The following is a 13,768-nucleotide window of genomic DNA, read 5'->3' as shown; positions in this document are numbered from 1 at the left end:
CAGTTTTATTTTGCAGATTTTTAACAATAGCGTAAAGTAACACACTTTATAAATTAAATAAATACCCATTTTGCCAATTATTCAGCTAGTACAAATTCTCTTTAAGCTCACAAGAAATAAAAATGATCACCAAATTATTACTTGGTGAAAAAACGGAATACTTTCTTAGCAGACGGGTTCCCATAATTTATGTAAAATCAGTAAAAAATTTGTCATTACTCTGTTGAAGTTCTAAATAAATAATGTTGCTTGTTTGGAAGCAAAATTTAAAGCGTACTTCAAAAATTTAAAGAAAAATACTTTGTAACATTATCACAACAGTTTTCTTGGTGTCATAAATTTTTCTAAAACATCATCTGTAATTTTCGCTCGATTCTCTTGATGTTGAACTAAAACTGGGGTTAGTGTATCAATTAGAATTTTCTTTAGTTCTCCAGTCAGCAACTTCCCGCTTGTGTAATCTTTCCTGATTTGTTCCAATTTGTCATCATCATCTAAGAAAAATCTAAAATACCAAGTACATGTGCTTTAAATTGTTCAAAGTTCAAATAAATTATAGGAAACATTTGCAGTTTACAGACCTTAAAGGCTAATTTTGTTTTCTTTAATTGCTCTAAATAAAAATAGATTTTTTAAGAAAATAAATTTTAAGACCATACCAACCTTAAATACTGATAAGATATATCTACATCACAGTTTCCACCAATTTCCCTATGTTCTTCCACTGTTGCCTGACCTCCCGAAAATGCATACTTATTAATTTTATTTTTTAACTGTTTGGGTGTGTCATTGACATAAATGGTACTGTTAGCTTCAGAAGCAGACATTTTAGTTTTTGCACCTTGCAAAGCCGGGAAGAATTTGGAATGCAGCAATGCAGGTTTATCAAAACCTGAAAAAAATATGAAATTATATACATCTTAAATGTACGACTGAAACTTAGACGTGATTCTCAGGAAATATATCTGTCATTTGGTCTATAGTTCAGTTAGATAGGTACTACGAAAATACATTAAAAGTTAACCTCTAAATAGAACATAAATTATAAATGGTCATTTTAAAAAACAGGAATTCATTTATATGTACCAATAAGGTTGAATGATGCAACAGTACTTGTCAATATTTAAGGAAAAATTTAAATAAATATAGAGTTCAGTGGAAAATTTTCTTTTAATCTTTTACAGAACCAGGGATAAAAATGTATGAATAATTATTATTGCAATTAACTCAAAAATACTTTAAATGAAAACAATATGTTATCTGTATAAATTTGTGATTTAATATACCTATACGGGGACAAACATCACGAGTCATCCGAAAATATGGATCCTGATCTATAGCACATGGTATAAGGCAGGGGATCTTCTTATCCCCAAAAATATCCGGAAAGGATGTTGAGAGGGCTGGTGCTGCTTGCACTGCAGGAAAAGCTATTTTACCAATTACAGTACTATCATCAAACCCAAAAATCCCTTTGACCTGATTGAATGTGACACATTTTTGAATTCGAATCACATTTCTGTAAAATTCGGATCTCTGTCTAAAAATATATGTCAATTTTAATCAGTAATGTAATGAATCTATAAATAAAAAATAAATGAATATATTTGCTCGCAATGAATTTGCGCAGCGTAAAATTTAAAAATCCATAACTAAATTAAATTAAAAAAGAAATGCAATAGTCTTACCCCAGATATGTAAAGTCCGAAAAAATAAAAGTTTTGTTAACATTAAATCCACAAGCGATAATATCTTTTGCATTTTCAAGAGCCATTTTATATGCCTCTTCCACCTTTAAATCTTTCCATAGAGTCTTTTCATCATCAGTAAGTTGTATAACCAGAGGAACATTGAATACATCCTGTAGCCATTTACACAACGTAAATGGAATTAAGTGGCCCAAATGCATTGACAGGGACGAAGGCCCTCTACCAGTATACAAATAAAACGGTTTGCCGGTCTCATATCTATTGAGAATTAGCTGCAAATCCCGATGTGAAAAGAAGAAACCTCTACGTAAAAGGTGATGGGCCGGTTTATTTGTCACTTTTTCAAATCGACTTAACAGCTCATCATCTATTTTTGAACTGCCGAATCTTTCTAAAAATTATATTTTAGTTCAGGCGTAAAACAGAAAACAAACTTACTGATTAATTTATCATAATCCACACCTGTGTCCGCTTTACTAACTACATTCCAAGGGTCAACAAAGTCATCATACTCTTTTTCATCGATTGATAAACTACGAATGTTGTTACTTAATTCTCCTGACATCGCACAATTATAATTCAATTTTTAAGAAAAATATGTTAGTAACGTGTTAAAAAGTTCCGCTAAAATTATAAAAACAGGTTATGTTCAAACCCTTACACATGTACCATCAAATATTTTGTTACAGATACTGACCCTCTCCTTCCTTACTTGTCGCAGGCAGGATTGTCCGAATTATTTGCCAGTAGTCATAACGGGCCCAGTAAACTAACGATCCATTCTTCTTCTTAACGATTTCGCGCTGCAACACACGAGATTAAGTGGACAATTTTGACTGTGTTTTCTATAAAAGCTACGATTCTGCTAGAGTCATATGGAAACAGCTACGGATCTTCTTCTTTCATCAACCAAAGATTAGTTACTTCAACTAGAACGTTATCAGTGATGATACCTACCTGTTGTGTAACAAGTTTCTAAAGTAAAACCCTCGACGGTGGTCGGTAATGGGCGAATGTCCTTAGTTAATTTGCCCACAAGAAAAACAACGTAAAAGTAGTTTCCATGCGTTGGTCAATTAGGCCTGCCCAATAGTTTATTTAGACTTTTGTTGCGACAATTTGGGATTTTATTGATGCACAAAATTTCTCTTATTGTGATATGTAGAACTACCCGATTACTTTTGCGTCTCCCGCCCCAGAGGAAACCGTTAGAATTGCGCGTGACATAGGCGACATAAGTGACATACGCTGCCATCTGTAAGCGGCGCAATTTAGGTTTTTGTTTGGTTAGACATCTGTAATTATTTTACCCGTTCTGCCATTTGTCGATAAGAGGCGAAATTTGGTTGGTTCAGAATTTGTAATTTCGTCATCTCAAGTGTCTCCCGGAGGACATGGGATTTAGAAGTAACAAGACAGTACTACTAAATATACCGCAATAATATGCATCTTTCGCAATTGAGTCAGTGCGGCGAGAACGGGGTTATTTTAAAGTTGATAAGTAAAGATGATAATTATTAGAAAATGGTATACTGACTCTTCCTTACCAAAATGTATAAATTTGTTTTAAACCCCATTGGATTTGGTTTTCTGTTCTAGCTTCTTCTTCATATATTAGCTAGCTCTACATTCCTTACAAACTGTAAAAAGCGGTAGAGCTCAGAATGGGAAAAACAAATTATTTCCATTTCGATTTTACTAAATCTAGATATATAACAAATATTTGGCCCAACTCATGAGGTTAATAATTCCTGTTCCAGTTTGATATTGTGTTATTCTGCAATTGCTCATAAATAGATAAACTACCCGGTTGGGGAATCTTCATGCAAGGACAGGATTGCACAGTCTTTTTGTATGCGGATTTCTGGAGTGTGTTTGGGACGCATTAACAATATTGCAATGCAAACAAAAATTAAAACAAAACGAATTTACCTCGTAAACCAACAAACGAATCTCAAAATCCCTCGGTTTAATTTTGAAGGCAGCAGAGGAAATTTCGTTGGCAAATCGATAGTTATTAGTCTAAAACAGGCACCTGTTCGGATATAATGCGAATACCAGTTTGGAAAAGTTGCCAAGCCATAATGGGAAACTGAAACTAACTTTCGAATTTACTTTGGCTTTTCGCTTTTCCATAAGTTAAATGCGCCTTTTATGCCGAAATCCTTTGGAAATGAGAGGCGAGAAACGCATTCACAGTGCTCCAAACAGACTGGTGCACCCGCGAACTAACCCGTTTGCCGCACAATGCTTTTCGTAGCATTGTTCATCGGTAACTAGGTAAATACTTTTTTTAAAGGGGAACGTTTCTTGGGATTTCATCGCGACTCCCTTCAATAAATCCGTGTAAGAATATATCAACACCAGATCATACCATATATAAAATGATGTACAAATACCGAGGAAAATAACCCAGTGGGCCAGATTCATTTTTATAGATAATAATATATGTATTTACTGGGTTGAGGTTGGCGGAAATGATCGTAACGATCCTAACCCCAGTCATGTTGTCACTACTAGTTTTTTACCAAAAACATATGCCATATTTTATTTTTATATGGTGCGGACTAGTAAAACCTCAACATTATTCCGTGCCGTTAGGACCACTCGGGAGGAAAAACAATTATTATTAAGAAATAAATGGTAAACACGAAAATGTTTATTGTTTAAATGAAATAACAAAATTAATTCAATTTTTGTATTTCTTAACCATAATAATTCATGTAGGTAGTTGTAAAAATACGACAATTTACAATAATAGATATTATTTACACATTTTTGTCCACATTTTCTTGTATTGTAAAACTACGATTATCATGACAATAACTTTTTCAATGTTTATTTGAAGCACGTAGGCAAAGAGTAGTAAAAAACTGTTTATTTCGAATTGGAATGCCTTTATCTAAAATTATATCTCAATCAATAAATCAATCAATCAAACTGTTTTATTTGCGAGACTGTACAAACAACACTTATTATACAGTACACTTGCTCGTCAAAAGTGACTACAGAGCGATTATAAAAAAAAAACGATTACACAGGAATTGAACATACCTGTGGTGTGCAGAAACGAATTAACTGAAAAATTATATATTGTAAGTATAAGAAAAATATTTTTATGAACTACGATAAAAAATATATAGGTATAACTAAATATAACATCATTCATTGGATGGAGGAGACGCGCGCCAAGGGGAACCGGAAGGAAATAGGGATAGAAGCTCGATAACGACAACTGGAGCCACAGAAAAGCGTAACATAAAAAGAACTGCATTTATTTTACGTCATAAAATTTTATTCCAGTAAAAGATATGTTATTTCTTTGTAATTTGATATGATTAGGTATGGCATTCCAATTACTAGCCGTCAACAAAGACGAAAGGCTTTTAAAAGTTTTATGTTGCTTCAATCTAAAATCAATTCTCTGGTGTTAGGATAAACATCAAAAGCACGTGTCAGATAGGGCGACTGACCGTCAATTCTATTTACAAAACAAAGCATGTGATATTTTCTGCGATACTTTATATTGAATAATTTATTAAAATTTAGATAGGGTGTTATGCGATGTGTAAAGGGTATACTGTAATCAATCAATGTAATCAAACAAGCTGAATCTTTTGAAGTTCTTTCCCGACGTGCGTTTCAAACGATTATCCCGTGTCAAAAATGACGCCCAAATTTGTGTGCTTTATTAACCTGTGAAACATGTATATTTTGAATTTTTATGTATAAATTGGTTTTGTTAAACTTCTCATTATTATAGACCAGCAAAAAGCAAGACTTGTGATTTTGCTTGTATTGAGTTTTAAATTGTGATTGAAAGCATAAACTTTTATTTTATTTAAAACTTATTTCTATATCTCAACGTTTCGATTGCAATGTATCTTCAACCATTATCAAGAGAATCATTTATAATATTTACATAATAATTGAGTTGAGATATATTTTAAATGAAGGCAATGGAAGTCCAAAGACATTGTTTTAATAACTATTTCGTTTATTTGTATGTAATATTGCCCAATTTACATATATATTGTTATATAGTTAATTATTTTCTACCTTGTACTAAATGTATAGCACAGCAGACATTCCAGGACTTTTCATAACAATTCTAAGAAACAGTTAAAGGATTTTGGACGAATCTATTTTCCTGTGAACCTTGGTCCTCAAGTACTTTGAACTTGCAGAAAGAAACTTTAAAAATAATACTAAGGGCTAGGAAAATAAAACGCTTCGATCATAGGTCGCTAAACAACACCGATATTTCGTAATGATTAAATTTTCATTATTTCGAGATAAAGTACAATGAAGCATTTTCGTTTGCGATCCGAAACTATTCATAAATCGAAAAAGTTAGTTTCTATTTGTATTGCGGCGGTGCTCTAGCTGGGCGTTAATGAAAACGAGCTAGCAAACGTAACGGGATTTGTCACCTTTAAATTTACGTGCTCTGCTACAAATGTTAGATCGATAATATCGGGTTTCTGCTGGGTATCGTGTTGATTCAATTTGAAAGTTTGCAAAGTTTGCACGGGCGTTATAAAAGGCGAGATTTAAGTTTTACAATTTGCATTAACCAGCTTGCTTGTGGCCATTGAGCATTTTAAAAACAAAAACTAAGGGATTTTTGTAGAATAAGTAACTAACGAATTATTTATTTACTTTATTAATTGAGCAAAATAAAAGATAATCAAAGAAAGGAAAAAACTGTTTTTGGAACTTAGTTTTACTTGTTAACATTCGCGATTGTTTTCAAAGTTCAATAAAAGCTTCATTAGAAGATGACTTAAAAGTAAGAAAACATCCATTCACGATCGGATGTTTTAAAGTTCCAGAATGTTCTCTATAGGCTTACTATTTACTATAAAAATTACCGACTTTTAATGCCAAGTAATTTTTTTTACAAGAAAAATAGAAATTTATTTGAAATTAGACAAGACAAAATTTAAAAAACTTGCTCAGGTTAAAGATATGATCATTGTTTATTATTCATCAACGTTTGAAACACATGCAGAGAATATTATAAGAATCTAGTTTTTTTTTATTACGTACCACTGAAGGCTTTAGCAAATATAAATCAGTCGCTATTATTTATAATAATTGCCCACAGATCATTATAAGAAAACTTCATCCTCTGCATGGAATCCAATTTATCGCAAGTATCGCAGTTACAAGCGAAAATTGGTAAATACAAGGCTCAACATATCTTTCGGTATTATTTTTATGAAAAAGGAAAGTTATGTTCCTCCATATAATTTTTTCGAGAATTGTGGAATTTTCTGTTATTATATGAAAAAACGCATTCAAGCGGCATCTAAGCGAATTATCAATATCACAGCAAAAATTGGTTTGGTATATTTTTTTTTAGCCAGGAAGGGGAAGGGAAAATCTTGCTGATGTGATGTGGAGTATGTCGGATTCTACACCGACCAAAAACCCGTCCCCGTTTTTTCAAAGGAAAAACATGCCGGAACCACCCTTAGGTACTACTTCATCATGCTGCTTGAACCAGTTCATTTTGTTCTTTGATGTTCCTCTTTTGTGTGAGAATTCTTTTGGCCATTTCGGACACGCTATTACAAACTTCCTCGCAATCTAGCATTCGCTGCACGTCATTCTGTGGTGTCAAGAGGTTGTCACTTTGTTTCTCAACTTTTCTCCGCTGTTCACGACATCTCGGAACAACAGGCAGGTTGGTGCATCCCTTATCTTAAAGCGATAGAAATAAGCCATGTAGCAATTATGTTCTTAAAGGAGCTGGGTGGGATTTGTATTTAATAGTTCCATGTTTTCTTTTACACCAAGGTATTATACTAGGAATCAGAATTTGAGTCCATTGACCACTTGCTGGTCGACTCCGACTCCTTTGCCAATGTTCGAGAGATGTTGCTCTCGTGGTTATTTTAAACGCCCTATCTTTCCCTTACGTTTTCTTCCTTTCTTTCACCTGCAGATCTATTAGGACTGTGTCTGCCAATACAAGCACCGCAGTAGTTGACACCGTTCTGAACGCACTACATATTCGAATAGCCATTTTCCTTTGAATTTTTAGCATCATATTTGTGTATTTCCTGTGGTTTAGAACGTTAAATCAAGAAGGTGCCGCATAGAGTAGGACAGAATGAGCCACTGAACTCAATAAACTTCTCTTCGTAGATGGTACCTAGTACCTAGTCCTAGTAGTGGCATTAGTCTATTTAAGGCAGAAACCAAGGTTTCTGCTTTTTGACATGCGTTGACGATGTGCCGTTTCATTGTAGTCCCTTGACCAATATGTACGCCTAGGTATTTATCAGATTTTGTGGACATATTGGTATCCATGATTTCAATTGTGATTTTTTTCACAGTTTTGCTATCAATCATTAGCACTGCTTCTGTCTTTTCAGGCGCGAGTTGTAGATTCATCTTCTTTAAATACTCCGTTACACGGTGAATGGCGATATTGGTCAATTCAGCAGCGTTTCTTCACTTTTATTTGTTGCTACTATAGCGAGGTCGTCTGCGTACCCAACTATTTTCACGTGTTGTGGTATTTTCTATAGAGTCGGCTTCCGTACAGATTCTTGTGGGACCCCAGAGGTCACCTCCATGGTATGACTATTGCCCATCATCAGCTCCCGATCCTCAAAATATTTCTTTTTTAGAGTAGTCACAATTCCAGGCCACGGCGCAGAATTAAATGCATTTCTTACAATGATCGTGACAAGAAGGCATAATTTTCTATTTTTTGATGCGAAATTCTTTGCATTTTTGGCTTCCTGTAACACGACATTCACAGCGTCGACTGTTAATTTGACTTTGTGAAATCCGAACTGTAGCTTGGCCAGTTTCTCTTTTCTCGTTTTTTTTGTATTTAACTTTTTTTTTAGCAAATGTTCCAGGACTTTCCCTATACCGTCCACCAAACAAATCGGACGATACGATTTAACTTCCATTTGTTTCTGGGGATGTCCTATAAGAATTAACCTTGCCTTTTTCTAAATTTTTGGGAATTCTCCTCTGTAGTCCAATTTTGATAATTTCTTGTGGAATCTCGCCCGGGATAGGCGCCCTTTTCAATTTTAGTCTATTGGTTGCCTCTTCTAATTCCTCCATTGAAAATGGTGGTATTTCTTTTGGATTCACCGCTATCAGGTCCCAAGTTACTTTTGGTGGAGAAGGAAATAATTTCCGAGCCTCCTGCAACATAGATTCTTCTGTAATCTGGAGAGGTGGTCTTAAGCATAATGCATTGGTAGCTATTTTATAACCTATGCCCAATTGTCATTTTCCACATCATCCACTTCTCTCTTCCAGGCCTCTTTTTTGGTTTCTCGGAGAGCTTTTTTCAGGCTTGAGCAGGTTTCTCGAAACTGTGCTACTGACGATTTTTTTTTCATCGTCCGTAATATGTGACAATTTGTTTTTTCGAGTCATGGAACGCTTTTTAAGCATATATTCTTTTCTAAGTTTGGCTATCTGTAATGTCCACCAGTAAACAGGTTTCTTATTTCCTCCCAGTCCTTTTTTTCTTTTAAATATCACATGGGCCGGTGATATTTCTGACCATGCTTTTGGTGTCATATCTTTCACATTTTTTCCAGATAATAATATTTTCTCCAGAGTTATTAGAAATTCCTCCATTTTTGTGGGTCTACACTCCACCCTAGTTGTTTCGGTTTTTGTTCAGGTGATTTCGTCTCGTTTACACTATCTTCTTTTATCGCCATGAAAATAAGTTATGGTCAGACAAATTTTGTTCGTCCGATACCTACCAGCTTAAAATTCTGGTTGCTAGTCTACTCGTTGCGAAGGTGACATCAATAAAGGACTCGCTGTTGCCTCTTTTGAATGTTGGGATGGTGCTTCTATTTAACACAACTAGGTCCAGTTTAGAGCACCATGCCGAGAAGATTTCCTCATTGTGGTCGTTTATGGGTGAGCCCCTCATCACCGACTTGGCATTAAGGTCTCCACATATAAGACATTGTTTCCTTTAGTTACGAATACTTAGTTTCAAGTGGTGTAGGAAGCGGATATAGGTTTCTGCAAGTTCTTCTCACAGTCCTTTGGTTCGTGGGTTTCTTCTCCACAGTTGATGCACGGCTTAGATCTGTCCGGCCCAGGGCATTCTTTAGCCTAATAGCCTTAGTCACGTTCCAACCCTGGTAGCAAGGGATGATATTGACTTTTTTTCTTATTGGACAGCTCGCCAGTCCGATTATGGAGATAAAAACTGTGGCAGCTTGTGTTTCTCTGAAGAGAGCTAACTCTAACCTCTCCCGATAGATTATTTCTTGTCATAAATGTTTTAATTTCGTTTACTATTTCGTCCGTGGTAGTGACTGCATCTAGGTTTTTTATGTGCATTATAGCTCTTGATCCATTTCCATTTGTGGTTTTTTACCATTGACGCCTTTAAGAATCTCAGTCATGTACCTATACTGCTGTGCCATGTTGCCTATCTATTGACAGAATTAGGTTACCATCTTTCGACATTTTTACTCCGCTAACTAGGTTGCTTAGTTGTCGTTTATTCACCTCCGTCTTCACAGATGTAAGCAGTTCCGCATAGGATATGTCCTCTTTTTCTACCACAACAGCCTCGTATGGAATTTTTGATTGTGGTCCACGCAAATCATGTTCTCTGGCTCTGGTTTAGTTCTTTCCACAAGGTCCTTAATTTGTATCACCCGGTCGGTTAATCTTCGAATTAAAACGGAGTCGTCCATAAAAACTATGAGATCAGTTTCAGTTATCAGCAGGGTATCGTTTTTTACAACTGTGTGTGTAAACGCATCGTGCTCCCATTCTCTGCCTATTAAGTTATTGAGCGCATTATTATCCAAGTCACTTTTAATGATGCTCTGGACGTTCATATTTGTTAATTTAGCTTTGGCCTGATCTTCAGTTTGTGTTTCGTGAGCTTGTATTACTGTTTCTTCGGTTTGAGTGCCTATTTCTGTGTTATCTGTATCTGTATACTCTTATATGTTTCCTGTACTTCTTGTTCCAGCAATTGTTCGGTTCGCCTTTGAATTTTTATTGCTGCCTCCTTTATTTCCTTTTTCGTGTTTGAGCTTTCTGATGATGTTTTGAACAGAAAGTTTGCTTGCAGACCTAATGCCTGTATGGCCTTGTTTGTCGTGCAAACTTCTTTAACTGTTGCTTGTGAAAAGTCTTTGGATGGAATCTCACTAGGTTTTCGCTTTGCATCTTGCCAAAGGGGCACGGACTGTGAAACAGAAGGAGTCCTAGATAAAGAACTCCGTCTTTCGAAGGGGTCAAGGTATAACCAAAACTCATAAAAAAAAATCTCTCAGAGTCAATGGATTATTGTAAAATCGTCAATGAGGAACACATGACTGAAGAAGGGGGAAAATGCGATATATGGGCCGCTAATGAATTTAATTTCTTTCATTGTTTTAGAGTGTTCCGGTAACAAGACACAAAACAGTAGGAAGCCACTTTGCCCAAAATTTAAATATTGCATATTATTATTTCCATTGACCGCAATACGTTTGGAACTGAATAATCATATGCCAACTTACGTTTTGCACCTTCCGCAAACAAACAAAAATGAAATCCCCATTGAGGTGACTGATGCGGAAAAATATCCCCATTTTGTTGTTGCTGAATATTAATTGCAAGAAATGACAAAATGATACATTCGTCTTCGAGGCTGTTTCTGTTTCGTCTTGCCGGCTTTTAAGGATTTGTCTCTCGAGAACGTAAGCTGATTACCGCTGTGTTAGTGTCCTGTTTTCAAATGATATTCATTAAGGTCACATTCAAAGAGGATTTAGTTCCGGTGCGAGTCCTTCTGATCGATGTTCCGAGTAAACGCGATTGTTGGATTTTCTGTTATTCGAGTGCGACGCCGACTTCCGGATTGTCCGGACTATTTCTGGCAGTATATTGGTTTGGTTTGAGCTCTCGAAATGATATCAGCTCTTTTATCACGTTCAGAATTATTAAATATTGCATTTGATGAAGCTACGTATTTCTATAAGAAAATTTTATTACTTACCGAAGGTTCAAAATTGTGCATGATTTTTGGGCTATTCAATTAACTAATGGTGAACGTTTTTATCATATTATATTATATTTTATCATATTTGCTAATACGTCTCGAAGTACAGTTGTGGCAAGTGATAAATACAATGTATAAAATTTACATATAAACCAAGACATTGTATAAAGCACATATAAAACATACAAAGAGAAGAAGAAACACAAACAAAACAATAAAAGCCATTACACAATCGCGTCTTTCACGACAGTTCTTCAACTTCAATCATAATGTGAGAACCGATGTACTCCCCAACCGAGTAGGAGCTGTGTTTTTTAAAAAGGATTATGCTAGTTTTTCTTAATTTCCCATTACTTATAGGCTTTACGTTAGCTGGTACCTTATTGTATCTTAACATTTTGATCGGATGTGAGATTTTAAATCAAAAAATAAAATGTAGGGTTGTCAGGCACGTTTTCTCCTATTTGGTGTATTTTTAAATGGAACGCAATTACGATTTTATAACACACTTTGGTTTTTATTTTATTTGTTTTCGAGATATTGCCAAAAATAGGACACAAATAGTTAATTTTTATTTTATTTATTTTCATATTTGCCACAATAAAAATAAATTAAATGTTTTTACTATTCTAAATATGGCCATTTTTTATTGAACACATATGTAAACTTTAATTGTTTGATGTTTGATTGTTCCTTTACTGAGTGATTGCCACTGTAATTTTTTGCCGAAATTAACAACATTATCACAAGCACTGTACCTGATATTTTAAGTGTCTCAAAAAAGAAGTCTGCGCTATTGGCTGTTTTCTATCCAACCCCCCGGATATTCCATATTTAGAATATGACCCGCACGATATTACTGTTATATTATTTGTGTTGATATATATAGGGCCAGATATTCTAAATATTGTAATATATTGCGTTCTAAGAGATGCAAATAATGATGTATATCACCGCACCAAACTTTAACCGACCTTTGGGTTTTCATTTCATGTATTTGTCTAGGATTATTAATAAACCTGTGCAGGTTATTTTGTCTATTACAATTCTTGAAGTGAACAGATTGGTCCCTAAAATATTTTTTGAAAAAATCCATTTTTTTGAAACAATCCAAATAAAAATGTGGTGTAGTCATTCACTAAGTTTATGACTTTTATGAAATTTAAAGGGTAGTGTAATTATATTCTTTAAGAATTGAGTGGAGTGAATTTCAGGAAATACATATCTCCAGTGCCGTGGTAAAAGAAGAAACCGGTTGGGTTTCAAAGAATCTCAAAATATTTGTTTTATTTTCTTCATTTAAAACACTTTTATTTCGACTTGCTTTTTGATATTTAACATGTCACTGGTTTCTTAAAATTTATTTGCAATTAATCAATAATGCTTAGCAATATGTCAAAAATAAGGATGTCTTTTGCCAATTTCTTGAAAACAAGTGGAATAAAACGATGCCCTGTCAGATCAGAATAACATGTTATATTGAATAAAGATTAAATATAGAGGTTGTTCCATTCTTTAAAATATGAAATAGAAAATTGTTAGTGTTTTGTTGACCGCTAACCCTACATTTTGCTTATTTATTTAACTTCATATTTTTCAAAACAAAAAGTTACAGCCGGTGATAATGTTCTCCAGATAAATTGCAAGCAGGGCACAATTGATTGATTGATACATCTTCAGAAGAGTACAGAAATAGTGATGCAAAAAACGATGGTTCGGGAGAAGTAGCTCAAATTGTGCTTAATAATTTCGTGAATTTAATCGAGACAACAGAACAAGAAACGTGTAAGTACCTATTTAGTAATAATGAAGGTAATAATTAAGATACATTTTATTTTATAATTATACACGATACATTCCAGCGAAGTTATATAAACAAGAAGTAAGGGGTATTCCTCAGCAAATTTTGTATATAAAATAGGAAGAGAAAGAGTGTTAAATTTTAATATAATATAATAAACTTTATAAAAATGAAATAGAAATATGTTTAGCTGTATTTGTTGAAATTCGCTAATTATTATGGCGGCGAGAAGTACTAGCAAAATAA

At 34.4% G+C, this 13,768-nt stretch overlaps 1 protein-coding gene across 1 annotated transcript; it reads right to left on the bottom strand.

Moving 5' to 3' along the window:
• Positions 1-12: 12 nt before the first annotated feature.
• LOC132706529 (tryptophan--tRNA ligase, cytoplasmic) lies at positions 13-2,475 on the bottom strand. Its single transcript, XM_060677937.1, has 6 exons — positions 2,407-2,475; positions 2,148-2,333; positions 1,689-2,100; positions 1,287-1,540; positions 664-892; positions 13-505 (listed from the first exon to the last, which is right to left on the bottom strand). Exons 2-6 carry the CDS (start codon positions 2,272-2,274, stop codon positions 313-315), a joined length of 1,215 nt encoding a protein of 404 aa, XP_060533920.1. The 5' UTR covers positions 2,275-2,333; positions 2,407-2,475; the 3' UTR covers positions 13-312.
• Between the last annotated feature and the right edge of the window lie 11,293 nt (positions 2,476-13,768).

This window comes from Cylas formicarius, unplaced genomic scaffold (assembly GCF_029955315.1).
Source record: "Cylas formicarius isolate icCylForm1 unplaced genomic scaffold, icCylForm1.1 PGA_scaffold_10__41_contigs__length_53128322, whole genome shotgun sequence".
Lineage (NCBI taxonomy): Eukaryota > Metazoa > Arthropoda > Insecta > Coleoptera > Brentidae > Cylas > Cylas formicarius.
This window is presented reverse-complemented; position numbering and strand designations above follow the sequence as displayed.